This window comes from Natator depressus, chromosome 1 (assembly GCF_965152275.1).
Source record: "Natator depressus isolate rNatDep1 chromosome 1, rNatDep2.hap1, whole genome shotgun sequence".
Taxonomy (NCBI): domain Eukaryota; kingdom Metazoa; phylum Chordata; order Testudines; family Cheloniidae; genus Natator; species Natator depressus.
Window position 1 is genome coordinate 255,575,503 of NC_134234.1, and position 25,679 is coordinate 255,601,181.

The 25,679-nt window shown below is 50.1% G+C and overlaps 1 protein-coding gene across 1 annotated transcript; it reads right to left on the reverse strand.

Annotated features, from left to right (window-relative positions):
• Positions 1 to 1,201: 1,201 nt before the first annotated feature.
• On the reverse strand, positions 1,202 to 24,575 carry NPTXR (neuronal pentraxin receptor). Its single transcript, XM_074941585.1, has 5 exons — positions 23,944 to 24,575; positions 4,994 to 5,216; positions 4,080 to 4,333; positions 3,322 to 3,501; positions 1,202 to 2,479 (listed from the first exon to the last, which is right to left on the reverse strand). The coding sequence occupies exons 1-5, from the start codon at positions 24,553 to 24,555 to the stop codon at positions 2,255 to 2,257; spliced, it is 1,494 nt and encodes a 497-aa protein (XP_074797686.1). The 5' UTR covers positions 24,556 to 24,575; the 3' UTR covers positions 1,202 to 2,254.
• Between the last annotated feature and the right edge of the window lie 1,104 nt (positions 24,576 to 25,679).

The following is a 25,679-nucleotide window of genomic DNA, read 5'->3' on the forward strand; positions in this document are numbered from 1 at the left end:
GACAAATGTCAGGGCATTGGGGGGGGGGGGGGGGAGACAATGCTTTTCAAGGAGGACTGGACTATTGGAAACCCAAACACAACAGCCAGGGCCGGCTCTACCAATTTTGCCTCCCCAAGCAGTCACCGCCGAATTGCCGCTGCACCCGGAAGAGCGGCGGGCTGCTGCCCAAAAGCCGCTGCGGTGGGAAGAGCGGCGGAGCTGCCGCCGAATTGCCACTGCGGGACACGGACTGCCGCCCCATTCTGAATGCCGCCCCAAGCACCTGCTTGGAAAGCTGGTGCCTGGAGCTGGCCCTGACAACAGCATCAGGCTGGGGTATAGGAATTAGGAAGTGAAACTAAAGCAGAAAGTGAAACTGACTAGGCTTGTTTCCTGGTCCCAGTTCAGTGACATGCAAAAAGCAAACAAACTGCATCAGTGAGAATAAGGCAATCAGGCTGGGATTTGGAGAAGAGCCTAAAGGAGTTATGTGCCCAAATCCCATTGAATTTCAATGGGAACTGAGTGCCTAGCTCCCTTAGGTTCCTTTGCAAAACGCAGTCAAAGGCCTGGTCTACATGTAAAAGTTTTACAGGATAACCATGTTGGATGGGGATGTGTGTGATTTTTTTTAACAAAAGTAGTTATAGTTGTACCAATATAAAGTGCCTTATACAAGCAGAGCTTATTCCACTCCCTGAACCAGAATAAGCCATACCAGTACAAGTATTTTGATACCCGTATAACTGCATCCACACTACGGTCGGGGTTAATTTGTTTTGTTTGCTACTTTAACTATGCGGGTACAGTTAACCCAGCAAAACTTTCTGGGGTACTCAAGCCCTTCGCATGTTCTGACTCTGTTGGCTTCAGTATTAGGAGGAGCTAGCAGGTGTAACACAGTCAAGGCTTTGGTTTGAAGTCTGTGGGACAGATTTGCCCCCTGCTTCTGCAGGCAGTGCCAGGCTGAGGGGAGAGAGCACCTCCAGGAGAAGGCAATTAGTGTCCCCAATGTGTGCTCCATGGGAGGAAGGGCGGGGGGGGGGGAGGGGGTCCACACAGTCTGCCCGCAGCTCCAGCACACTGAGGCCGCACCAGCTGTTACCCTGTGCTGCTTTTACCCTTCCCCTACCCAGCACCATTCACTTCTGAGACTGGATTGATCCCAGGCAGGGAGTTCCTTGCATCACCCTCCCCCCCCGCCCCCCCCCCCCCCCCGTATTTCAGGCTGACTTCCTCCTACTGTGAGCTGTCCACCAGGGCTTGGGCCAGTGGAATGAATCTGGCCCTGTGAGTTTTGCATTGACAGTCTCCCTTTCAGGGGATTTAAAGGGGATGTGGGAGGAGTGGAGGGAATGAACACTCCTATTTTAAGAAAGGAAACAAGAATGGGACAGCTTTTGAGAATCGATCAGGGGCTTGTTCTTGTCCCACATCGTTCAGAGGCTACAAGACTTTTTCATGTAGTGAATATTAAAAGTCTGAGTTTCTCAAATCTGCCGACAGGATGGAGAAGCCCAAACTAAATGGGATTTGAGCATCCAAATGCCCCTAGGGCAGCTGTGAGAAACTCAGCCTTAAAGTATTAAGTTCTACCCAGGATGAGTTTGGCCCATTTGTGGGGGAAATGAACAAAACCTGTTGAGTCCTCTGTGGAACCCAGGCGTTGGTATCTATAGCAGACGGGGGGAATCCAAGGGGAATCCCAGCTGGCAGGACCATGGAGCTAATATCTGGAAGAGGGTTTTTCACTGTGACACTCCCAGTGGAACATGCAGTGACCAGAGAAATATTAGCTTGGGTATTCCCAGTCAGCCAGTGGCTTCCCCAGGACCAATGCCCCGCCAGCTAGGCTCCATGGCCTTTGCAGTTCCACCTAGTACCCACGCCAGACTATGCGATGCTAGCAATAGGATGTGCAGAGAGGAGAAATGTTAGCTTGGGAGTTCCCAGTGTACCTATGGCTCCCTCATCCTCACACCAGAGCCACCCCTGGTGGTGCCATTGTATGGATGGTTGGTGGAGGGCCTTGCCACTCACTTATTACGAGTCAAATAGGCCTTAACTGGCACAATCAAACAGACAGCGTCAAATTTCTTTGAGTTCAGATGGTTTTCTTGCTCCTCCCTCCTCCCTCCCCGAGTGGATTCAGAACTCAAGATGTTTCTATTTGGGAAAAAGGGGATCCCTGCCGCCTCATTCCTTAGGTGATGTGGAGACAGGGGAAGTCGCTGTCATGCTCCTTTCCATGGGTGGGGGTGGAGGGGGGTTCTCATGCCTTCATCCTCTCCTCACACATCTCAAAGCTCCACTTGGTGGCACCCCCAAGGACCTCCACTAGTTCGTCGTCCCACTGGATCACGTTGCCTTGCAGGTGGGAGGTGCAGTTGGCCAGGCCCAGGATCTCCGTGGGCGTCAGGATGTGGTCCCATATGTTGAACTGAGCTATCTCACCGACGAAGGCCTGGGTTGCGTCAAATCGACCGCCCAGCGTATCCTGCACCAGCACATTGGGGGTGGGGGATATCAGCCCATTAACAGAGAAATGGTAGAAAGTTAGAGGGAGAGACAGTGAATGAGAGACATACAAAGGAAACGAGGGGGAGGGAAAGAGAGAGAGAGAGAAAGGAAAAGTGAGAGGAGAGAAAAGGTGAAATAGAGAGGGAAAAAGAAGAAACAAACAGAAATGGAGAAAAAACAAAGGAAATTAAATGGCAAGAGTGAACAAACGAAAGAGAGAGACATAGAGAGAAAGTGAGAGAGAGACAGACCAGGGTAGAGCGAATACAATGAATGAATATGGCCACTGCATTACTCGTGACTACCTCAGATTTCTCTTCTGGGGGATCCCCTTTCCCAGGTGATCTGGAGGGGCGCTGTTACTGTAAACACACCCAGCCAACAATGGCTGCAGACTGAATATGGCATTGCCAAGCGAACTCCCACCCAAACTCCCAGGTGCTCTACAACCATCCGGGGGCTATAACTGAGCTTGAACCTGGAAGCAATCAGGGAGGGGATTCCAAAAAGAACCCGGGCTCTTGCTGTGCAGGGCTGACACGGGCAGTATGCTCAACACCCTCCCCTCCACCCCCTCCCAGCACCATTGAGGAGAGGATGAGGGAGGCGGACACTGCATCAGTCAACAGTGGTCCCTCTGATCAGCTGAGGAGCTGTCCTGACCAGCTCCAGATAGGGTGGTAGCTGCAGTCTGGGCAAAGTGCTAGAGGGGACACCAGTTTTCTGCTTTTGCAGCTTACAAATACCCCAGAAGGATGTGCATATTCCACAGAATACCAGGTTAATTGTTCCCAAGATGATGCAGCAACTGCAACCTACCTGCTCCTGGCCCAGGATTATCACCCCGTGGGGTTTGATGGGATGCCAGGCGGCCAGGCTCTCACTGGACCCGCGCTGCTCACCATCCTCATATGCCCACCACACACCATCCCGGGTGGTCCAGGCAATGCAGATGTGATGCCATTTCCCATCCTTCAGATTTAGGGGCAGCTGGGCAACCTTAAAAAAACCCAAAACCAAACCAGGGGTGTCATGGGGCTGCCTTAAAAGCCTCTGCGCACCCTTGGCATGTTGTGGGACAATCTCTCCCAGCAGTCACTTGCAGCAGCAGGTCAGGAGTCCTGCACAGACCTTCTCCCACTGGCTCTGACATGCAGCAGCCTGATGTTCAGGGATAGTGTAGAGGGGAACTGGGAGACGCAGGGAGGAGGCGAGGAGAGATCCTCAGGACTGTGCCTGGAAAGAGGAGGATCCCCTCAGGAGGGAGGAGGTGGAGAGAGGGAAACAGAAAGGAGACAAATAAGAGAGGAAGGGAGAGGTAGGAAAGGGGAGGGGGAAGGAGCAGGGAGAAGGAAAGAGCAGGGGTGGGTAAATAAGGTTTCTGAATTAGAAACAATAGGATCTGGTAGTCACGCCTCTCCCCTCTCCAGGACAAGGGGAAGCATGGATGTAATCCCGATCAATGGGAGTAGGGTGGGAGGCTCCTCCCTCCCCCGGCTCCCTCTCCCCAGGAAAGGGTGGCATACACGCTTACTTCCGCCTATGCTCCCTGCTCGGAGGCTCTAACCCCTCCTGACCTTGTCGTTGATGAGCAGCTCCATGGGGTTGTGTCCCCACTCCATCAGCACAATCTCATTGGCTTGTCCAGGGGCAGAATAGGAGAAAGGAGTGCCCAGCCCAGAGGAGGCCTTGGACTTCAGCCACATGCAGATTGTGAAGGCGAAAAGCTCCGGCAGGCTCTTCTTCATGCGTGCATACATGTAGTTGGTCCGTACAGGGATGGTCACCTTGTAGGCATCTGGAGGGTTGAAGTCTGGTGCTACTGGATGCTCTTGGGCAAACAAGGAGAGGGGGGAAAGAAACAGGGCTACAGGTGAGTAACAGTGGGAGCTGCAGAGGGACTGTCCCACATGGAAACACTGAAAATTAAACCAATCCAACACTAAAATCAACCCTACAGAATGGAACCCTCGCTGACAAAGGCCACTGACAGCACTTGCAGCTCAGCACCATCCTGCCTCCACGTACAGCACCAGCTCAGCTGCAACTGTTAACAACCACTGTCAGTGGTGGTTCTGTTTCGTGGCATAGACAAGGCTGCATTGAAAGGGCATGGTGCAATCAAACAGGCCAGGCAGCAATAGCCCAATGAGCACAGTGCATAGGAGAGATTTGAAAGAACACCCTTACTGCTCAATGTCTGGCCCTTCAGACTCTGTGCCCTATATTTGAACCTGGCCTGAGTCCAGGTTAGATTGTAATCTCTTTAGGCCACAGGCTGTGTTTCCACTTATTTGTACAGAGTCAGATACACTGATAAATAATCGTTAGAGTGACACGGTATTTCATCTCTAGCCCAAAGCTACCCTTCCTCCTGATTAAGAATGGTGAGGCACCGTCATGTGCATAGATGGCAGGCGGGGGATAGGATTTTTTGAATCAGCCACGAGCAGATCACGGTTTAATCAGACTCTCCCCTACCAGTACTGACCCTGTTCCAACTCAGAGACCCGACTCTGGAGAACACTCAGCTCCTTCTCCACCTCTTGTTGCTGCTGGTCATTGTTGCTGGTAACGGAGGAGTGCTCTTTCTCCAGAGACAGTATCTTGGAGAGGAGCTGCTCCTCTAGCTCCTCCATCTCGGTGTGGAGCACATCTCGGGTCAGCACAGGGGAGGAGGTGGTGGAGATGTTGGCTCGTGCTGGGAGCTCCTGCTGCACTCCGGAAGAGAGGTGAAGAACGGGGAGGGGAGAGGGAAAGGAAGAAAGACAAAAATCAGGGATAAACATAACCACAAAGATGGAAACAAATTACCCAGCCCCATCACTTCAGAGTCACCTGGGGATAAAGCCCTGGACTTCCAAGTCAAACTGGTTGGTCTTTAAGGGCCTCTGTCTTCATGTGACCCTCACCTTTAGGAGACTCCATTAGTTTCATTACAAACATATCTGACATTAAGCACGTCAACTGGTTACCCTTCATGATCCTTCCCTGTTACCTTGGGGTTGAATAGAGAAAGGGACTTCCATGGATGTCAGTTCTGTCTTTGGACAAACTTTCTCAGGAGACCATGGGGCTGTGACTGGAAATTTTGTGAGGATTTTCCCAATGGCCAGCGTTGGACACTAGATGGGGGGGCTCTGAGTTACTACAGAGAATACTTTCCCAGGTGTGTGGCTGGTGGGTCTTGCCCACGTGCTCAGGGTCCAACAAATCGCCATATTTGGGGTCGGGAAGGAACGTTCCTCCGTGTCAGATTGGGATTTTTTCGCCTTCCCCTTCAGCGCGGCACATGGGTCATTTGGTGGTTTAAACTGGTGTAAATGGTGAATTCGCTGTAACTTGAAGTCTTTAAATCATGATTTGAGGACTCCAGTAACTCAGCCAGTGGTTAGGGGGTCTATCACAAGAGAGGGAGGGTGAAGTTCTGTAGCCTGCGACGTGTGGGAAGTCCGACTAGATGATCACAATGGTCCCTTTTGACCTTAAAGGCTCTGAGTCTATAACAGTGGCTGGGGCTGAGCAAGGAAAGATCAGAGGTCCTCTCCCTCCCTGCCGCTCTCATCTCCGACTTTCAGGCGACTGTCATTGTAACATCACAAAGTGGTGCTGTAATCCTCTTAGCTCAGCTCAGTCGCTGCTCTCTCTCTGTGTTTGTGTGTGAGGTCACAGCAGTTAGTACACGGCAAGGTGTGGGGAGGACCCCAACAGGAGATAAGGCCCCAGCTGGTAAAGCTCCCCACCAGGGTGTGTATTAACTTGTATAACAGAATCTTGGGGTGCAGTGGCCGCACCTACAGTGTCTCCAGTTGCTGGGAGTTTAAATCCCAGTGCTGAGATTTACAGATCATGCCTGCACTGCCCACCCCAAACTCTCGAAGTCCTACCTCCCCATGGACCAGGCTCAGAGTAAAACCTGCACTGGACTCTTTGAGGCAGGCTCTGCTTTGGCTATTGCAAAGCCCTAGTCAGGAACATTGAGGGCATGTCCCAAGATGTTACGGCATTTTCAAAAGACCCAACCATCATCCTGCAGGCTCCCTTGCGGACACCAGGCCAGATGGGAGAAGGGGATGGTATTACTCAGTGGTGGTGGAAGCTGCGGTGAGAGGGGAGAGCTGAATGAAAGGGTGTTGCCCTTGGGGGGCCCTGCTGCACAGCGTTTGTCTATGCCCCTGTCCATTCTGGCAGAAGGGCTCAGTTCAGCCAGAGAAACCCTCCTATTCAACCCCATCCCCAGCTGACACTGTTCACAAGGGCAGGGTATTGTCTTAGCCTAAAATGTGCTGCCTCCTGTACGTAATCAGTTCGGTGATGGCAGATGGTGCTGTGGGAGTCGGCGCTCGACACCATCCCACACGCCTCCTGCTCTTAACGCTAGCGTGGTGAAGGCGAGGTGGCTGCTGCCGAGATTCATTCCCCCTCCAATATTAGCTCTTCTCTGGACTAGCTTACATTCTCTGCCTCCCTTTGTGCTGGGCTTCACAAATCCTCTCAAGGCTACTGATGCCAGGGCCGGAGTGCCTGTATGTGTGTGTGTATGTAACTGTGGTCACCTTTCACCCTCTTCCCGTTCCAGCCCTCCTCCTGCCCATGCGGAATTGAGGAGCTGCCTCATGCTATCTCCCATTCTCTTCCCCCAGAGAAACAAACTTCTTTTATTTCCCCCGTGTATCCCTCTCGCTATGTTAAGCTTAGTGCTCTCCTACAGACGCAGGGTCGGGTGGGAAAGAACAGCTGTGACGCTCAGCCTTTGCCCCCCAGAGCTGGCCTGAGATGAGGTCATGGCACTCAAGGCTTGTGGATAATCACTGCTTAGTTAATGACTTGGGGAGAGGGCATTTGGGGGTACGACCAGCTCAGGTGAGCGCTGATATCGGCTCAAAGTGGCAGGCGAGGAAGGAAAACGTGCCACGGGCAGGGAAACTGACCTGAAAGATCAAACACTGTCTCTGTCTCTTGCTTTCTTTCCAGGTGTCTGGAGCACAGGTTCTTCCCCCACCTAGTTTGTCTGTTTACAGGTAACCAATCCATCTCTGCCTGCCTGCCCCGCCCCTGCCTGTGGCGTATTGGTCTGTTTTTATACACATGTACATCTGTCCTGCTTTTCCATCAACGCCTCCTGCCTCTTTTCGAGTTGGATTTGCAAGAAGTATTGATGGTTGGAAAAACCTTCCTCATTGAGACATCCCTCAATTGATAATTCCTGCTACAGACCTAGACTAGAGAGAGGAAGGATACAAAACACCATTCACTGACCAGCTGGGATGTCAAACTAAGCGCCTTGCACCCACCTCCAATGAAGCATTACATGAAAGTCCCTTCCACTCATCTCTAGTGAGATGTTACACCAATGTCGCTTCTGCCCCTCTCCAGTGGCTTGTCCAGTTGGGAGTGAAAGATCCTCTGGCCCTTTTGGAAAAATTCGGGGGCTAATTCTGATACCCAAGCAAATCTTTTCCTCACAATAAAACAGGCTCCATTATCCCAGGCCATGTGCTCGCTCTGTCAGTTGCTGTGCTCCGAGGTCTGACTGGGGATAGGGCACGGCAGGGGGAGTGGTGAAGCCTTCCCCACGCCCCACCAAAAATCCCCAACTCCACCCACAATCCCAGAGTAGCTAGAGATCTGATAAAAGGACCAGACATGAAATAGTTCATAACTGAAACTGACATCTTTAGGGTTAGAATCAACTCCCCAGTGACAGGAACAGAAGCTCTTAATGCCACTCTCAAGACCAAAAGTCTACTTTGTGCATAGGATCAATGAGCAGAGGGGAATGGAAAAGGAATCTCTGTACACACCACATGGTGGGCTGGGCCACAGCTGCTCCTCTGCAGGACTGTGATTGAGGATGAGACCCCTGGGCATGCAGTGCTGGGGTTCTTGCACTGTCCTCTGAAGCACCTGCTGCTGCTGACGGTCAGAGACAAGATACTGGGGTAGACGGTCTGGCAATTCCTGTGCTCCTATGAATCTGCAGGCCACTTCACTGCACCTCCACCTGCCCACACCTTGACATAGGGTCACCGTACATGACCTGCCTCCCCACCCCAACACACAGCGGAACCCACAGCAGTTAGTTCCACTGTACTTAAGACCATCAGTGCTGACAGGATTGGGGCAGCATTTGCAACATAAGAGCAGCAGCAATGTCTAATGTTCTTCATCAGTAGATCTCAAAGCACATTTCATGACTGTCCCCATTTTACAGATGGGAAAACAGAGGCACAGAGAGGTGAAGGGATTTACCCAAGTCACCCATCAGGCCAATGGCAGAGCTGGGAATAGAACCCAGGTGTCCTAAGTCCTTGTCCATGCTCTAACCACTAGGCCACCCCCCCACACATAGCATTATCATTTCTCTCCACACTGCATTGGGTCTGTCTTCTGAAGGTCTTTTCCACAGCCCTAAAGACTAGAAACTGAATGCTAATGTTCAGTGAGAGTTTCAGTGTAGAGCTGGTTGAAAAAAAGGAAATTATTTTCCATACATATTTTGAATGAAATGAATTTGTTTTAATTTTTGTGTGTGTGGAATTTTCCACTTCATCAACCAAATGACTCAGAATGATTTTTTTCTTTTAAATTCTTTAGTGGGAAAAATGGAAACATTTCAAACACATTTTTCACACTGTTCAAAAATCCATTTGTCATCAACAGAAAAAACCTTTTAAACAAGTTATTTTCCTTCCACCCTGCTTAGATGTTAAAGAAACTGATGGGCCTGTAGGCTGTTTTACTGCAAACTGGCTTGGTCTGAGCCCAGACTGCACTGCCAACAGGCACCTCACCACCATGTGGGCTAGGAAAGGGATCCAGAGAAAATTCTCCATTTTCTGCTTTGCTTCATTGGAAACTGTTACAGGGTGGTCACTTCCTGTGTTTTCACAGCCTAGAAGCTTCTGCAAAGGCCAGCAAAAGTGGATTTCTGGCTGATTTCTATTATCACTGCCAGCAGCACGTCCGGTTCCCTAGCTGGGAAGAACTGGTATTGCCCAGAATCCAAATGGGGATCTCCAGCAGTGCCCTCTAAGCCAAGCATTTCTATTCACACGCAAAGCGGGCCCCACCCAGGCTAGCTCCATTCTGTGCTCCACTCCTCCGGCACCCAGAGCTTAGGGAGGAACACTGAGACTCAGAAGTGTGGCTAGTAGACACCAGTGTGTGACGCATTAACATGTTGAAATCCATCTTTCCTTGGACTCCAGAATCCAATGCCAGCATAATTTCATCCCATGCTACAGGACAGTTTCTATTTCCCTGTCAATGCCCTGAGGATTCCGCACCATCATTTATCTCTGCTTCTTGGAATATATCGACACAGCAAACCTCCCCCGACCCTCCAGGGGTAGCAAGTCTCCAAGCCTGGATCAACTGACTTGGGCTCATGGGGCTCGCACTGTGCGGCTAAAAGTAGCAGTGTAGATGTTCCGGCTCAGGCTGGAGCTCAGGCTCTGAGACCCTCCCCAGTCGCCAGGTTTTGGAGCCCAGGCTCCAGCCAGAGCACAAACATTGACACTGCTCTTTTTAGCCCCACAACCTGAGCTCCGTGAGCCCAAATCAGTTGACCTGGGCTCTGAGTCTTGCTTCTGTGTTTCTTTTTTTTGCTGTGTAGACATACCCTTTACTGGCCAGAAGGGGATTGGCTGTTAAGGGGACACGAGGCCCTTTTCCTGCACTGGGGGCTAAGAACACTGTTCCACAGTATTTCAGCCTGTGGAACAAAGACCAGAGCTGGGAATTAAACCAAGGTCCACTGGACCGCTGTGCAAAGTGCTGACACTTGGATAGACAGATGTGTTGTTTGACTTGTGCCCTATTTATCTATCTAATCTATCTATCAGCAATTATATTTTTATAAGGGTGACATACATTGCTGTGCTGGGCCAAAGAGAGATCCCAGCTGGATTCCTGTCCTAGACCTCTGGCTCAGGGGGAAGGGGAAGGAGGTTCCTGCACCCCTGTGGTGGCCCCTTTGGCTAACATGAGAACAGCTCTCTCAGGGTTCTAAGAGAAGTCTATTCAATTTGATAAACAGGCACAGAAGATTCCAGGCCTGGTTCTGATTTCCCTCACATTGGTGCAAATCAGGAGTCCTGCTGCTGAGCTCAGTGGAGTCACACTGGCATAAAGCCGGTGTGAGTGAGAGGAGAGTCAGGCCCTCTGTCTGGGAGTCTAACTGGAAGGTTTAAACAGGTAGGAGACCCTATCTGGGAAAGTCTTGCATGCAGCTTTCCCACTGCTGGCAACAAAAGTAACTCCCAAGGGAATCACAGACTTGGAATAGGAGTTATTCAAGCTAAGCAGCAACAAAAGAACTCATTAGCATGCCCGGAAATTTAAAACAAAGCGGCTCTGTGTAATTAGATTGAAATAAGCAAATAGGCTGTAGGGACTCCATCCAAAGTGGACTCCATTCAAGCAAACCTATACAAATGGAACAGCTCCTCCACCTCCTTCTCCTCCTACCAGCTCTTCCCTAAGCTCTCACTAGCATGCTCAGGTACATATTGAATTTCCTCACTCCTGCTCTCTTCAGTTAGTGGTGGCTAGAATAGTCTCTTCCTGTAGTTAATCCACACACGGTCTTTTTCCCCTGAAAGGGAGATCAGTGTTTGGCATTCTCTGCCCCCCTTCCAGGTTTTGGTGCAGGAGCTCTTGCGGGTCTCAGATCATGTATGTTGTGAGCTCTCAGATCTTGACTGAAGTGTTGGGTGGTGTTGAAACTTTAACAAGGATGTTCCTTCATCAAAATCTTCATTAGTCATAGGAGTTATGTAGGTGTCCAGATAAACAAACTAAAATTATAGAGCCAGCTCTTCAGATGATGGTCTGGTCCAAAGGGTTTTTAAACAGTCTGACTAAAATCGCCTTCTCCTCTCTACTGGTTGCGTGAAGTCACTAGTTCAAGAGTTTTCCAGGGCAAACAAGACCTGAATTTTTAATGTAAACAAACAAGCAGAAACCTCTCACACACACACTTTCAGACCTTCTTTATTCATCATCAGTAGAGCTGGGTGGAGAAAGGGAGTCCCCTTTCACACAGGCTTTAGATACTTTGAAATCTGGTGTCATTCCAATTAGGAATGAAAACAAAATTCTTTGCAAATGAAGCCCCTGCCCCGGAGAAGTCCACCTTGTGTGTTGCCATGGAGCCATGGGCCCTGTAAGCCCTGGGCTTCCCAGCCCCAAGGCAGTCTGGCGAGATACCCTGAAGCTGCAGACCCAGGAAGTACTGGGGTCTCCAGCCCTGGGCAGTCCAGCAGGCAGGCTGCTGAGGAGCCAGGAGGGGGCAATCTTGTGGGAAATGAGGCAGTTTTGAAACCTACCTGGCAAAACATTTTGACTCTATGAATGAGCAAATTCTGATGAAAAAATGTTTGGTCAGAAATTTGCCGACCGGCTCTGATCCAAAAGAAGCAAAGAAAGGGCACAAGCTCATTTTAATATTAAGTTTTGCAGGTCACCTTAGTAAATCATTAGATTCATTGAGTTTAAGGCCAGGAGGAACCTTCATGGTCAAATAGTATGACCTCCTGCAAAACACAAGCCAGAAAACCTCACCCAGTAATTCCTGAATCAAGCTCATAACTTCTGTTTGAGAGAAAGATATCCAGTCTTGATTTAAAGACTTCAAGCAATGGAGAATTCACCACATTCCTTGGTAATTTATTCACTGGTTAATTACCTCACTGTTAAAAATGTGGACCTTATTTCTAGTCTAAATTTGTCTGACTTCATTCTCCAACCACTGGGTCTTGCTCTGCCTTGTTCTGCTAGGTCAAAGATCTGTCTCCTCTCAGACCAGAAGTCAGGATGGAGTCCTGCCCGTCAGCATGTTGGGTGTGTCTCCTTTCTTTGGAATGGTGTACTGGGATGGTCTAGGATCAGGAAGGCATATTCCACACAATCTATTTCCTGAGAAAGAGCAGGGAGGGCTACTGGTGAACAACTTTCTTTCTCATCTTCTTTGCATTAATAATAACAGCATTAATAATAGAGCAACAATTCCAGGACTGTCCGGCAAAGACTCATGCAGAGAGATGGACTTCCTAGCAACCTAGTAGGTGGGAGAAGACCAGCTGCCTCTGCTGTGCTTTTTTAGCTAAGCCGGTGATAGCGGAACCTCTTTCTGAATAATAATCATTTTAAAAAAACCATCACAAACTGCATCACTTCTCTGGTTATTCTATCAAGGGAAAAAACATCCCCACTGTGGGTAAAATGAGGCATAGAATATACTTTTAAAATACAGATGAATTGACAAGAAAATGATCCATCAGCAAAGACGTGATGGTTAGAGGGGGGTGAATTCTCTCTTTAGTCAACTGCCTGCTGAGTACTTCTCTATCCTGGCCTCCTTCAGGGCAAAAGATGCTTTAATTGCAATTACAGTCATAGAATTGTAAGCATTAAAGATGAAAAAGATCTATTCTGCTATCTAGTTCCACCCCCTGCCACCAGCCAATGCAGGATTGTCTTCTAAAATCTATTCCCTGGTGGTATTTCCATTCTAGCTTTAATTGTCCCAAACAACAGGGCTCCCACCACTTTCCTTGGGAGACTATTCTATAGCCTTTGAAGTTCTCACTGTTAGGAAAACATTTCCTGATCTCCAGCCACATTTTCCCTTTGCTCAAATTTGTGCCATTACTTCTAGTTACTCCCCATTGGGCACATGGTGCTTTTGGTGCGGGCAAAATGACACATTGATAAAGACACAGAAAGGAGAAGAGAAAGCTGAGGAGAGGAACATCAGGGAAGGGGGATGGATGGAGAGGAGGGAAAGCTGAATGAGTCATTTACATGCCCATGAGAGGAATAATTTATGATCAGGTGTGTGTGGGGGGTGCCCTGCTTTGTTTTGGTGGGGTTATTTACTTGTGCTCCCTGTTGGTTTTAGCTTTTATTTATTTATTTACTATTACTGTTGCTGCGGATTTTGAGGGCTTTTCTAATCCATTTAGGCTGCTTGGATATTACAAAGGCTGCAGAGATACTGTCTGCTACACCCTTTGATTGTTCTAGCTCTGGATTTAAATGCCATGTCCCTGTTTATATGTTCAGCTCCACCTGTTAATAGAAAAGAGCTCTTGTCACTGTTGTTAGCATCATGACAATCTGCCCTACACTGATCAATAAAGGTTTGTTTCTCTCCCTCATTCCCTCTGACTGACTGCCTTTTCTTTCTTTTCCTTCTTTCCTTTCTTTCTCTGTAACATCCTTTCTTTCTTCTGGCAGCTTCCTCCATTTCTCTCTCTCTCTGAAACTTTTCTCTCTTTCTCTAGCTCCCTTCATACCACGTTCTCTCTCTAATTATTTTTGTCTCTCTCCCCTACCTTTTCTGTCTCTTTTTGTATTGATCTCTCTAGCTCAGTTTATCTGTTCTCTCCCCTGACTCCACTGATTCCTGGATGGGTCACAAAGATGATCTTGTATCCGATCTAAGGAGAACCAGTCTGCAGTATTGGCTCTGGCACTGCCAGCATATGGGACGATGAGCCCTCGTAACCTGCCCACACACGGAGCATTCACTTGTCACCACTTTCCCTGTGTGCTGACTGAAAGGGACAGTAAGAATGTCATCCCACTTCCCTAGCAGAGAACCTCAATCAACCCTAGCAGGGGGGCAGTGCAAAATCGGACCTGCGGAGCCCCAGACAACTTCAGAAAGCAACAGAAATCAGTGGTGGGTGGGAAGGGCTTGGCAACTGGGCAGGAGACAGTGGAAACTGTCACTGTGGAGCAGAGCATAAGGTTTTGGCAGCTGGGAGGGGGTTTGTCTCTGGAGAGCGGGGAGGGAAGATTTCAGAAGCTGTGAGAGGGTCAGTTTGGGGCTGCAAGGAGAGAGGGCTTCAGAAGCTGGTTGGGGTTTTGGATGATGGTGCTTGTCCCTGGGAGTGTTAAAGAGGGTTCCACTCTACATCACCTTTCACATGGAGGTGGGGGGGTCAGCCAGATGGGAAGGTTTGTGCTAGGTTGGGAGATGCCAACAAGGGCCCCTGCACCTCAAAACTTGGCTTGTGCTTGGGGTTGGCAGCAAAGAGCATGATTTTTGGACAGGCTCCTCTGGGTTAGCTCATCTCCTAGGAGAGGGTGAGGAGCAGTTAGGATTGACTAGTGGGATCTGTCTGGCCATTCCTATAAGGACTCTGCTTGGCCCAGGTGGGAAGCAAGACAGGAGGTTTACGGAGTATGAGGACATCATTTACAGCTCTCCCTGGAACTATCATGTTAGCCTCACTCTTTGTGGGAAGAGACAAAAACGAATTTGCCAAACGATTGGATGGTGAATGGTTCCCGCAGGCTTTCACCTCCAGGTCAGCAGTTCCAGCCTGGTCCCAGGCCAGTGGACCAGGAAATAAATACCTCCTGACATGTGGTCAGTGGCTTGTGCAGAATTAGCTGAGGGGTGTTTCAATCCCATTCCTAGTAGGACAGATTTTCACAGCACAAAACCATCATCCCATCGGGGGCTTAATTGCCCAGCTCACCAGAGAGGCCCAGGATTGACAGGGCCATGGACACTGAACTCCCCACATCAAACATAAAGGGCTTCCCCTACAGTCAGCATTAAGATAGAGTGGAGTGATGGAAATTTTCACTGCCGCCGGCTGAGCTGTGCCCTGTGCTGGCAATTTCAGTTTCCAGGGCTGCCAGTCTAGCACCTTTCCCCTCAGACCAAATGACTTCAGAGCCGTAACTGCTGCACTAATGTCATTTTCCACTGCCCTTTTGGGAGGAGGGAATGTACGGAATGAATTCTGAAAAGCTGTTCATTCAGCTCAGTGCTACCCACCTGCCAAAGCGAAGGCAGCAAGTGGGGGGTGGGCAGCGGGAGCTTCGTTATGCTTTTGTGCTGCCAAACCAACAAAAAGATTGAAATTTGCCAGTTAATATTAACCACATTAAATGTCAACGTCTGGAGTGGCGGGGGGAAGCCAACACCTTGGCAATCTGTGAGTCTTGGGACTTGATTGGTTTCTATTCATTGTCAAGCAAATGCACTTTCATTTATATAAGGAGATCAAAGCCCCTCGTTTAACTAATGCATTACAAAATCTGTTCCCACTGCTTTTGTTACAATCTCCCCCCCCTTCCCTTCCTCCAATATGTTCACCTTAACTGCTAAGATAAAGAGGACAGGACAAAGGACTAATGCCCCGTATACTCATGGGAAACCTCTCAGTCTAGATTGCATCACTTGGGAGCCATGGGACCAGTCCTCCTCCTGTCTTTGCAGAGACTCCTCTGGAAGCAACACCATTGTGGTTCCACTGTGCAAGTGGGTGTAGCAGAGGTCCATAAAGGGAGCTCAGCTTTGTGGGGACCCATGCACACTGGCATGCAGGAGACAGGTGGAATTGAAGTGGTTTGCGGAAAAAATGGGGCTGGAGAATTCTTGTTATCACAGTAGGACCTAGAGGCTCCAGCTGAGACTAGGGCTCCATTGTGCTAGGCACTGTACGTACACATAGCAAAAGAGATTCTGCTCCTACATGGATTCCCCCCCCTCCGCCCCGCCAAGCCTCACTTCCTCCTCTCCCCCATGGAGATGGCCACAGGTGCTACTGTAGCATTAGGACTGCATTAGCCTGAGCACAGCCGTTCTACAGCCACTCTGCAGCCTGGGGCTGGGCACTGCCTCAGTACACTCGCTCCATATGAATGACAAGAAACCATTCCTATCAGAGAGGCTTGTTAGACTGCAGACCAGTCTCCCAGGGGAAGAGGTAGAAAGCCCTGGTGCTGAAGTCACTTAAAACTCACTGAGACAAAGCCACTACAGATGTACCATAGAGAACCACCTTACAGTGGAGGTGGGGGTGGAGAGTGGACCAGATGTGACAAAATAGCCTTTTTCCACCTAGGATCTTTTTTTCCTGGTTAGAGGCCCAATGTCTCTGCTTTGCCATGAACTGAAATGGGATGGATGTGCCTGTTTTTCTCCATAGCAGATTCCCTTAGACAAAGGTACGCTAGTAATTTATGTAATGGGCCAAAACATTACAGTTTACAACAATGACATGGCAGTTACTGGGTGATTAGTGTAGAATAGTATTGTGGTTTAATAAGGGTTAGTTCCTTTATAAAACTCTGGATTGGCCTGTCCGTTTCCCTTCCTCCTTTACCCATCTCAGATGGGTGCTGGAGTGGAGAAGGCTCCACAGACTGAAAGCAGCAAATTGGGGTTAAGGTTAATTGTTTTCTCTTAAGTTTGGGGCTGAAATTAAAATAATTTAACTGGTACCTCTGGCATCACTGGCTTTGCAAGCCAAGAACAGATGCCCAAGCATAGGTATGCGTGTGTGTGTCTAGAGAGACATGGAGAGAACGTGAAAAAATGAGAAAAAAATACTGCACAGGAAGAAGAAAGGAAGACTCGCTTGGCAGACTGAGCGGCTGGCGGGATTAAGCAATTGGTTATAGAAGCTTTTATCTCTAGGCACCTGTTTGAATTTAGCCTGAGGTTGGTAGTGTCGGAAGAGTTGTTCCCATCTGACGATGGCTGTCTGATGGCCTATGTGAAATGAGTTAGGTAACCCATTCCATTTCCATAGTGGACAGGTGTCCACATTCCACACACAAATCCAACACAACGGACGCTGTTCTTCCCTTCTCCATCTGCAGTCTCAGCAGGAAGGCTGGGGGCTGAAAGGCCCAAGGATACCCTCAGCTGGTAGGGGTCTCTTCAGAGCGAGCTGGGTGCACAGTTGCTGAGGGTGGTGTGCCTGGGAAGTGTTATTGGTTCTGTCTGTTGTGCCCCTGTTCTTTGGGGATAGGGGATTCCAGCCTCCAGGATTATCAAGCCAGCCTGTCTCACCACAGCTAAATCACTTTAAAAAAAATTAAGAACGAAACTACTTAATAGGGGTTTTTAAAGCACCAATAAATCCTGTTATGTCTGACAGCCACACTAACAGCATCCAGATTATATTAATAATCTTCTTTCAGATCCCTCCCAAAACTCACTTCTCCTGCAAAACCTGCAAATGTTAACCCATGTCAATAAAAAGACTGTCGCTTAATGTGCTTGTTACCAGATAGATGCTCTAAGACAGAACCTTCCTACGAGTCTCCCAGTGCATTTGGTTTTGTCTGTCTATTGAGACTAAGCTCCTGAGGGCAGGGAACAGCTCTTTTTCTATTCCTTATTCAGTGCCAAGAGCTCTGTCAGTCCCAAAGAAAGACTTCTGACATGACATATCCCCACCAATTGATCCTTTCCCCCCACTTTATCCCCCTCCCACACACAGACAGAATTTTTATCTTTAAAAAAAAATCCTTAGCAGAAAGCAAATAAAACTGGAAGCTGAGGTGCAGAGACACAACCCAGCACCACAATCTGGATCGAAAAGCATAGAAATCATAATTAGAAGAGACGTATTAGGCCATATCTTGTCGAACTCCCCTCATCTCCAACTACTGCAGAATATTCCCCATACAGTTTATTTTCTAGAGCTTTGTCCAATCCTATCTAAAAGTGCCAACTTGCTAGGGCTTCCACTACTTCCCTTGGAAGACTGTTCCACAGGCTAAGAAATCTTGCCCTTAAGGAATGTTTCTTAAGATTCAGGTGAAGTTTACCCTTTGCTCAATTCCATCCTATTGCTCCTAGTGATACCCACATTGAACAATTCCTCCCCCTCCTTAAAAACAACACCTTTCAAATACTTGTGGTCTGTTATGTGCTCAGCTCTTTTAATCTTCCTTCTTTGGTCAATCACTCCCATCCCCAATAATTTTGGTTGCTTCCTCCAGGTTGCTGACAACTTCCTCTTCCTCTGCCCTCTTCTTGGCATCAGGTGCCGAAAATTGAATGCAGTATGTTAGAGGCTGACTAATCAAGCTGTGTCAAGAGGGACTATCATTTTTCTGCTTCATAATGGGATGTTTTGTCTTGTATTAGCTGTAGGGTGACCATATTTCCCTATGCTGAATACGGGACACCTGGTAACCATTACTCGTATTCAAGCAAGTTCAATGGCAATCAATTGTACAAACGTTCAAACTAACATCAAGTTGACTGAGCCCCTGTTAAAAAGACATACTGAGTAGTTGGATTATTTTTATTTACTGTCGTATCTTTAAGGCTTTAAGGTTCACATGGGGAGGGGTGACACACATACCCCTTCCCCCCCAACACACATGGGGAGGGGTGACATACACTCACTCCCGTACATGGGAGGGGGGATACCAAATGACCTGACCCTCCCTGCCCAGTGCTCTCCGTCCTCCATGCCTGGCTGAGCCCCCGGGACGGACCTGCTTGTCCTGGTACCTGGCGCCACGTCTTCCCAAGGCAACATACTGGGCAGGGACATGCATGGTCACAAGCCTCCCTCCCCAGATTTCTGACAGGGTTCACACCAGAATGTGGCCAGCAGAAGCCTTTCCACACTGTGCAGGGGGGAAGTGATAGGAGCTGCTTCCAGCCACAGGGGAGCAGGAGGGAGGGAAGAGATGATCTGGCCTATGCCTTTGCAGAGCTCTTCTCTCCCCCACACCTCCGCTCCCATGTGGCTGGAAGCAGCTTGTCCCTTCCTGCATGCACAGTGTCAAGGCAGCTAACACCTCCAGGCTGCTGCTGGCCACCGACATAGGCCAGCTGCCTCCAATCCCCTGGCTACAGTGCGGGCAGGAAGGGGTTAAGCCCTAAGGATGCATTGTGCACCAGGACCCAGGGAACCTGACTGCCCGGCCTTCAGTGAACCCGGCCAGAGAGATGGCTCAGCAGGGGAGGGTGCCTAGGGGATGGAGCAGTCCTGCGCTCCCTGGGGGGGGGCAGGACCCGAGGCGTGGGGGGACAGGGGGATGAAGAGGATGCTAAGCCCCTGCCCTGGGGGCTGCTGTGAAGCCTTCAGGGTCGGGGCGTGAATGGACTGGAAATTGCTTTTCCCTTCCCTCTGCCACCAATCCACAGTTTAGCTGAGGGATGGAGAGGCTTCCCCATGCCAGAGCTGTGCAGGACTTTGGCACATGCAGGGCTTGGCTCCTCCTGGCCAGCACCCTGGGCCAGAGGGTCTTGGACTTTCCCAGAGCACTGGCCCTGCCAGAGGCAGGGCCAGTGGGGGAAGGAAGGAGCCTGCCGGCCAGGCTGTTGATGAACTGAACGCTCCGACCAGGGGCTGGTTCTCCGCACAGTGCTGGGAATGGGACGCGTCCTGCCGGGGTGGATATAGAAGAGCAGCAGGGTTGGGGGGGGGTGAAGGGGCAAAGCAGGGAGAGGACAGCGAGAGGGGAAGCATGAAAAGGGCCGATGGGTGGGCAGCAGAGGGGACATGTCACCAGCCACTGCATGGCACCTGCCCGCACTCAGCAGCCACCGCAGCTCGCAGTGCACAGCCACTGTCTGCTGGAAACAGGACAGGGGGTGGGGCCCTGCTGGCTGAGAGCTGGCATGCAGCAGGGGCTGTGCTGATGGACCAGCTTGGGGAGCAGCTGGCCCCGTGCGCTGCATCTTCGCCCCGCCACCAGCCTTGCACACCCACCTCCATCGTTGGCCACTGGATGCCCACACCCACTGCAGGGGGTGGGCGGCTGGCAAGCAGAGATCTGGCCAGCAGCAGGACCCACCAATACTGACGGGGGCGGGGAGACAGAAAAAACAGGACAATTTGCCTGTTTTTAATAAAAAGTCGGGATGCCTGCAGGAGGGCTTAAATACGGGACTGTCCCTTTAAAAATGGGATGTCTTGTCACCCTAATTAGGTGTGACCAAGTGCAAGCCCATTGTGTGGGCTCTGTAGGAACAGTGAGATCTCAGACTGTGGAATAGCCTCCCAGGGGAAGTGGAGAAGCTCAGTAGTTTCCGACATTTCGTACTGCACCAGACAAACAACTGGATAGTACGTTACAGTCAACAGCCTTGCAGCATGGAGATTAGGTGTAATCTAATAGACTGTCTCCACCTCTGACTTCTAGGGTTTGATATTGTATTGGACCATCACATACAGTAAGTTCTAACTGACATGCTTTTCAGGTTAGAGCCAGGGAAGCCTTATCCCAACCTGTCTGTGACATTCTACCCTATTTATTCAATTGCTTGATCCCTTGGCCTGGGTCTGTGAGGTGCTGAGAATTTACTGCAAAGTATAAACACTCTTGACTCCCAGAAGATACAATACAGAGCACACTCAGTCCACTTGCCATCATCCTTTGATGCATTGATATTAGCCACATCAAGTGGATACTTTTTACATGTTTGTGCCTCTCTGCCAAATGCTGCTTTCATTTGTAGACTCACTGAAGCTATTCAGGTTTCACTGGTGCAACTGAGAGCAGAATTTGGCCCTCTGTGTGCATATCTGTCTCCCTCTTTTTACTATGTCAGTGCAAACAGAAATAAAGAAACAGAAGAAGGAAGGTCCACCAATGACAATACTTTCCCTCACCTTGCCCCCCAACCTCCCGGACACCTTGCAACTGCCATTTGAAATCACAGGAAACAGGTCAAAATAGCTCATACATTATAGAACACCCCACCAGCTCCTGAAATGGGGAGCTGCTTTTTGGAGGCAAAGAACTGTGACTTATGTCATGGCACATAATGGTACAGCTAAAAGGCATCACATTATCCACCTTGTCATCTCATGATGTTCAATGAGATGAAATGTAATGCACACTCACCATCATGTATACTCTCTCTCTCTCTTTGAGTTTCTCTGTGTTGTACTGTCCTTCTGTGTGTGTGTTTGTGTGTGTGTGTGTGAAAGAGAGAGAGAGAGAGAGACTTTTCCTTTCTACCCCTCTGTATGTGTCCAGTTGTGTTTGTGTGTTTCTCTCACTCAGTCTTTGCATCTTTCTGACCCTCTGCCCATGTGTCTCTCCATTCTGAAGGGTTTCTTTGGGTATGGTTTGTCTGGCTCTCTCTCTAGATGGCTCTTTGTCTCCTTGCATGTGTGTCTTGGTGTGTCTGTCTCGCACTGTGTGTGTGACAGTCTTTTCCTCGGTTCCTATGTGTGCCTCTTTCTCTCCTCTGTGTGCATGTTGTTCTCTGGGAGCTCACTAGTTCTTCTCACTCTGCATGTCTGTGTGGATCTGTAATTCCATGCGTGTTTCATAGTCTGTTCCTACGTGTGTGCCCTTGCCTCTCTCTTTGTCTCGCCATCCTGCATATCTGTCTCTCTCTGTGTCTTTGTTTGTCTCTATCTCTTCTTGTGTTTTTCTTCATATCTGTTGCACGGATAATCTGAGTGGCTTCATGTATTGTGTTAGCTCTTTCTCTCTGTGTGTATCAGCCTCTCTCTCTCTCTCACTGTATGTGCCTAAGTGTGTTTCTCTCCTTTTCTCTCTTTCTTGCACCCAGAAAGTTATTCCTGATGACATTGTCTCTGGGAGAGGGATCATCCCTGTCCACCTATCTCTAGATTCCATGCTTATAGGATTCCCCCAACATATAGCTCTCCCCTTTCCTGTGTGGAAGATGATGAGCTGTCTTCATGGCACACTCTTCTCCCCCGTGAATCCACGGAGAGCCCTCCAGGGGGTGAGAGACATTGATGTGGACAGGTGAGTCAGGATAGGCTCTGACATCAGCCTGGGTTAACTTTTCACTCTCCCATGCTGAGAGCCCCCTTTTCATTCATAGATAGAAAAGGGTGGGGAATCCCTTGCAAGGGAGTCAGATGCAGGGGGATGAGTGGGCCCTGGAGTCAGTCATGACATCCAGGTTTCTATACAGATGGCCCTGACCTCTGACAGATCTCCTGAGATCCAAACAGATCTTGGGAAGATCCTTGGGTTCTGAGTGGCAAATTCATGCTCATTCCACAGGGAAGGGGCAACCCTTTACTCGCTATAAGAAACATGTCTCCTCATTAAGTACCCAGATGACATGCTACCCACCTTGAGTAAAATCCTGACCTCACCAAAGTTATGGACTTCAATGGGGCCAGGATTTCACTTCTTGAAGGTACACAAATCCATCAGTATCTCCCAGCTTGAGATCTAGCCAGAGGGCATTTCAGAAAGAAAAGAGACATTTAACTCACTTTGCAAAGGTGTATATCATCTCTGAGATTGCCACCATCCACTAACAACATGAAAATTCAGTTTCCACACACAGACCCTCCCACACCCACCGACCACGGGGAACAGCTGTTGTATGTCTTTATGTAAGGCTGGCTTTCATCCCCTTGTAACCAGACTGGAGACTGAAACACTGGCAGTGACCCCAAAGCAGAGACAAGAAGAGGAATAGCACTGCAGGCAAGCAGAAAATGACACAGAGCCCTTTCTTGATGTCCAAGGCCTCACTTTCATAATTCATTATTTCTTATGTAAGCAATATTCATTATTGTTAGGAAATATTCTGCCACCTTTGCTCCCAGTGAGCAGTACAGAGCCTTATTCTGCAAGCAGTCCCATTGCAATCAGTGACATAACTGGATAACTAAGGAACTACTCATTATGTGCGAAGGCAGCAGAATCTAGCCCTACTAACTCCATGGTGCTACCCTCACCCACAGCAATAGGACTATGGGCAGAGTGAGGTACTACTCTGTGGGAGCATTGGTGGCCTGCTCTGGCCCTGGGCAATTAATAGTATAGCTATGTAGGGAATGGAGAAAACATGGGTTCAAAATAAACTCGATGGTGGAGTTGAAAGGGACACACGTCCGCATTTATGAAGGAGAGATGTCTACAAAATGTTTCAATGGATACCTATAAAATGTCCTAAGGTCTTTTACATAAGTAATAGTCTTTGAAGGGAAGTGATGAAAGCCCCATCCCCTGAGAGTCAATTAAAACTAGGCTGGAATATTCTGTGGGGAACAATCCAACATTGGTGGGGCATCTGGAAGCGTGAGAGGAGGGCATGAAATATCCATTTTTATGTATTATATACACACATATTATATTATATTATATACACACATATATGTATATATACACACACACGCAATATCCCTATAATTTCCATCTCTGAATTCTATGAAAGCTACTTATTTTATTTCGATGGAAGCTTTTTATCAGAGGAAATCTCACATCAAAGAGTAGGGAGAAACCAGAGAAAAGGTGGCAAGGAATCAAACACACACTCACACATATTCAATCCATTATACTGTGTCCCCATTTCACCACCACCGCCCACACAGCCAGCCACCCACCCATGGGCCCACAGTTCCCAGAGCCAACAGTCAGGACTTGCCTGGCTGGCTCTGATTTACCACAGTACATTACATCTCTGATTTAATTACATGAAGTATTCCAATACACTAACCCCCTCTCCCCCCAACCCCTCAGGCATTGGCAATCTAGGAAAAGCCTGGAGAGGGCCGTGCAAAGCAGGGGAGGAGAAGGCTCAGCCGTGGGAGCTGACAGGCTGAGGGGCACGGAGTGGGGAGGAAGGAGAGGAGGGGGAAGAGGGGAGATCGGCAGGGGAGGGCGCGGGGCTGCGGGGGGACGGGATGGGGGGGGTGTTTCACGCCTTGCCTCTATCTTGTCGATCCTGTCTTTCAGCGACCGGACAGCATCCTCCATCTCCTGGACCATGGCCGGCGAGTCCCAGGGCAGGTCGCCCATGGTGTCTTTCCGGGGCCCGCCCCAGAGAGAGGCGCTGTCCTGGAAGCTCCGCTCCAGCCCGTTCTCGCACTGGCTCAGCTTGCCCGTCAGCTCGCGGATGGTCTCCTGGTGGCTCAGGATCTGGTCCTTCTGCTGCAGCGCCGTCTGCCTCAGCTGCTCGGCCGCGGCGTGCAGGAAGAAGAGGTCCCCGGCGGGCGCGGGGCCGTCCCCCGGCGGGGGGCTGTCGGAGGGGCACTCGGCCGGCAGCGGGGTGCAGAGGAAGCGGCTGAAGAGCTGCTGCTGCTGCTGGCGGGGCCGGGCGCTGCTGGAGAGCAGCTCCAGCAGGGAGTCCTGGGGGCCGCCCGAGAAGCTCTGCCCAGCACCGTGGAGAGCGCCCGGCCCCTTGTCGGCGGCGGAGGCCGGCAGCAGGGCGGCGGCGGCGGCGCTGGAGTCATTGTCAGCACCCTGGAGAGCCTCGGCGGGGCTGGCCGCAGGGTGGACGCTCGCGATGATGCAAATGATTGCACCAAGGAAAGCGAGCATCCCTGCGGCCAGGAGCACGGCCAGAAACTTCAGGGTGGCAGCTGCGCGGGGGGCCCGGCCAGGAGAAAACAAGGCGGGCGGGCGGCCGGGGGGAGCGGAGGGAGGGCGCCCCGGGAGCGAGAGAGCGCGAGGCGGAGCGGGCGCTGCCTGAGGAGCCCCCGGCTGCCTTGTGCCGCTGGAACCAGCGCGGCGCCGAGTGTCTCCGGCTGGGGCTGGAGCTGGGGGGGGGGGGGGGGGGGGCTGATGGGCACGTCACTGACTCTGCCCCTCCGGGTCCCCTCCCCGCCCTTCCCCGCACCCGTTCGGCGCCGGCCCCGGAGCGCAGCCCGCTGCCGGGGCTGCCCCGCCTCGCTCCCGCGCTCAGAGGCGCGAGAGGGGAAGGAGAAGAGACCCAGCCTGGGAGCTGCTGCTGCTGAGCACCGCAGCCCCAGCCAGCGCAGGAAATCAAATACAATCCTCGGAACCCTCCCACCCAGCTGGGAGCTGGCATCGCCCCCTCCCTGGGCAAACGGGGGCTGCCACTTCATGGACTGGGGCCCCACTCCCAGAATCCACCACCTGGCCCCCTGCAGCCCACCTAGCCCGGGCTGTTAAACACATTTCTTTAAGCAAGGGGGTAGGGTTGCCAATTTCGGTAGGTTTCATCACATAACATCGTCTTTAATTAAAGATTAATCTTTAATGCCTGGAGACTCCAGGACAGTCCTGGAGGGTTGGCAAGCCTGCAAGGGGGTGGAGGTGGGGAATCATACAATAAGAATAATTTTAAAGCAACAGCTAAGAGCTGCCAACGGGAACCCATCAGAACCCAACAAGAAGCTGCCAATAAGAACCCATAAGAGGTTTGTTCTATTTCCTTTTATTTTCTTTATTGCTATGTCAAATAGGAAAAGGCTTTGTCTTCTGGGAGGTGTTGAGCGTTTCAAAATGTTAGACACATGAGTGGGGTTGTTAGGTGTCTCTGAGTCTAAAACGAATTGCTTTCTTCCTTTAAAAATTATTAAAGGTAAATAACTATACCCAGAAATATAAAGCAGCTCCTCCCCTAGCCAACATTACTGAAGTGCCATGCACACCGGTAGCCTAAAGACAATTAAATAAAATCATAGCAGCCCACAGGCAGC

What these genes read in the sequence shown, in the direction of transcription:
- NPTXR (XM_074941585.1), bottom strand. Translation starts at nt 24,555, where the DNA reads ATGCTCGCTTTCCTTGGTGCAATCATTTGCATCATCGCGAGCGTCCAC. An exon ending in GGTCTCTGAGTTGGAACAGG is followed by an intron (nt 4,334 to 4,993) that starts GTCAGTACTGGT and finishes TGTTTGCCCAAG; the next exon opens with AGCATCCAGTAGCACCAGAC. An exon ending in TAATCCTGGGCCAGGAGCAG is followed by an intron (nt 2,480 to 3,321) that starts GTAGGTTGCAGT and finishes GTGCTGGTGCAG; the next exon opens with GATACGCTGGGCGGTCGATT.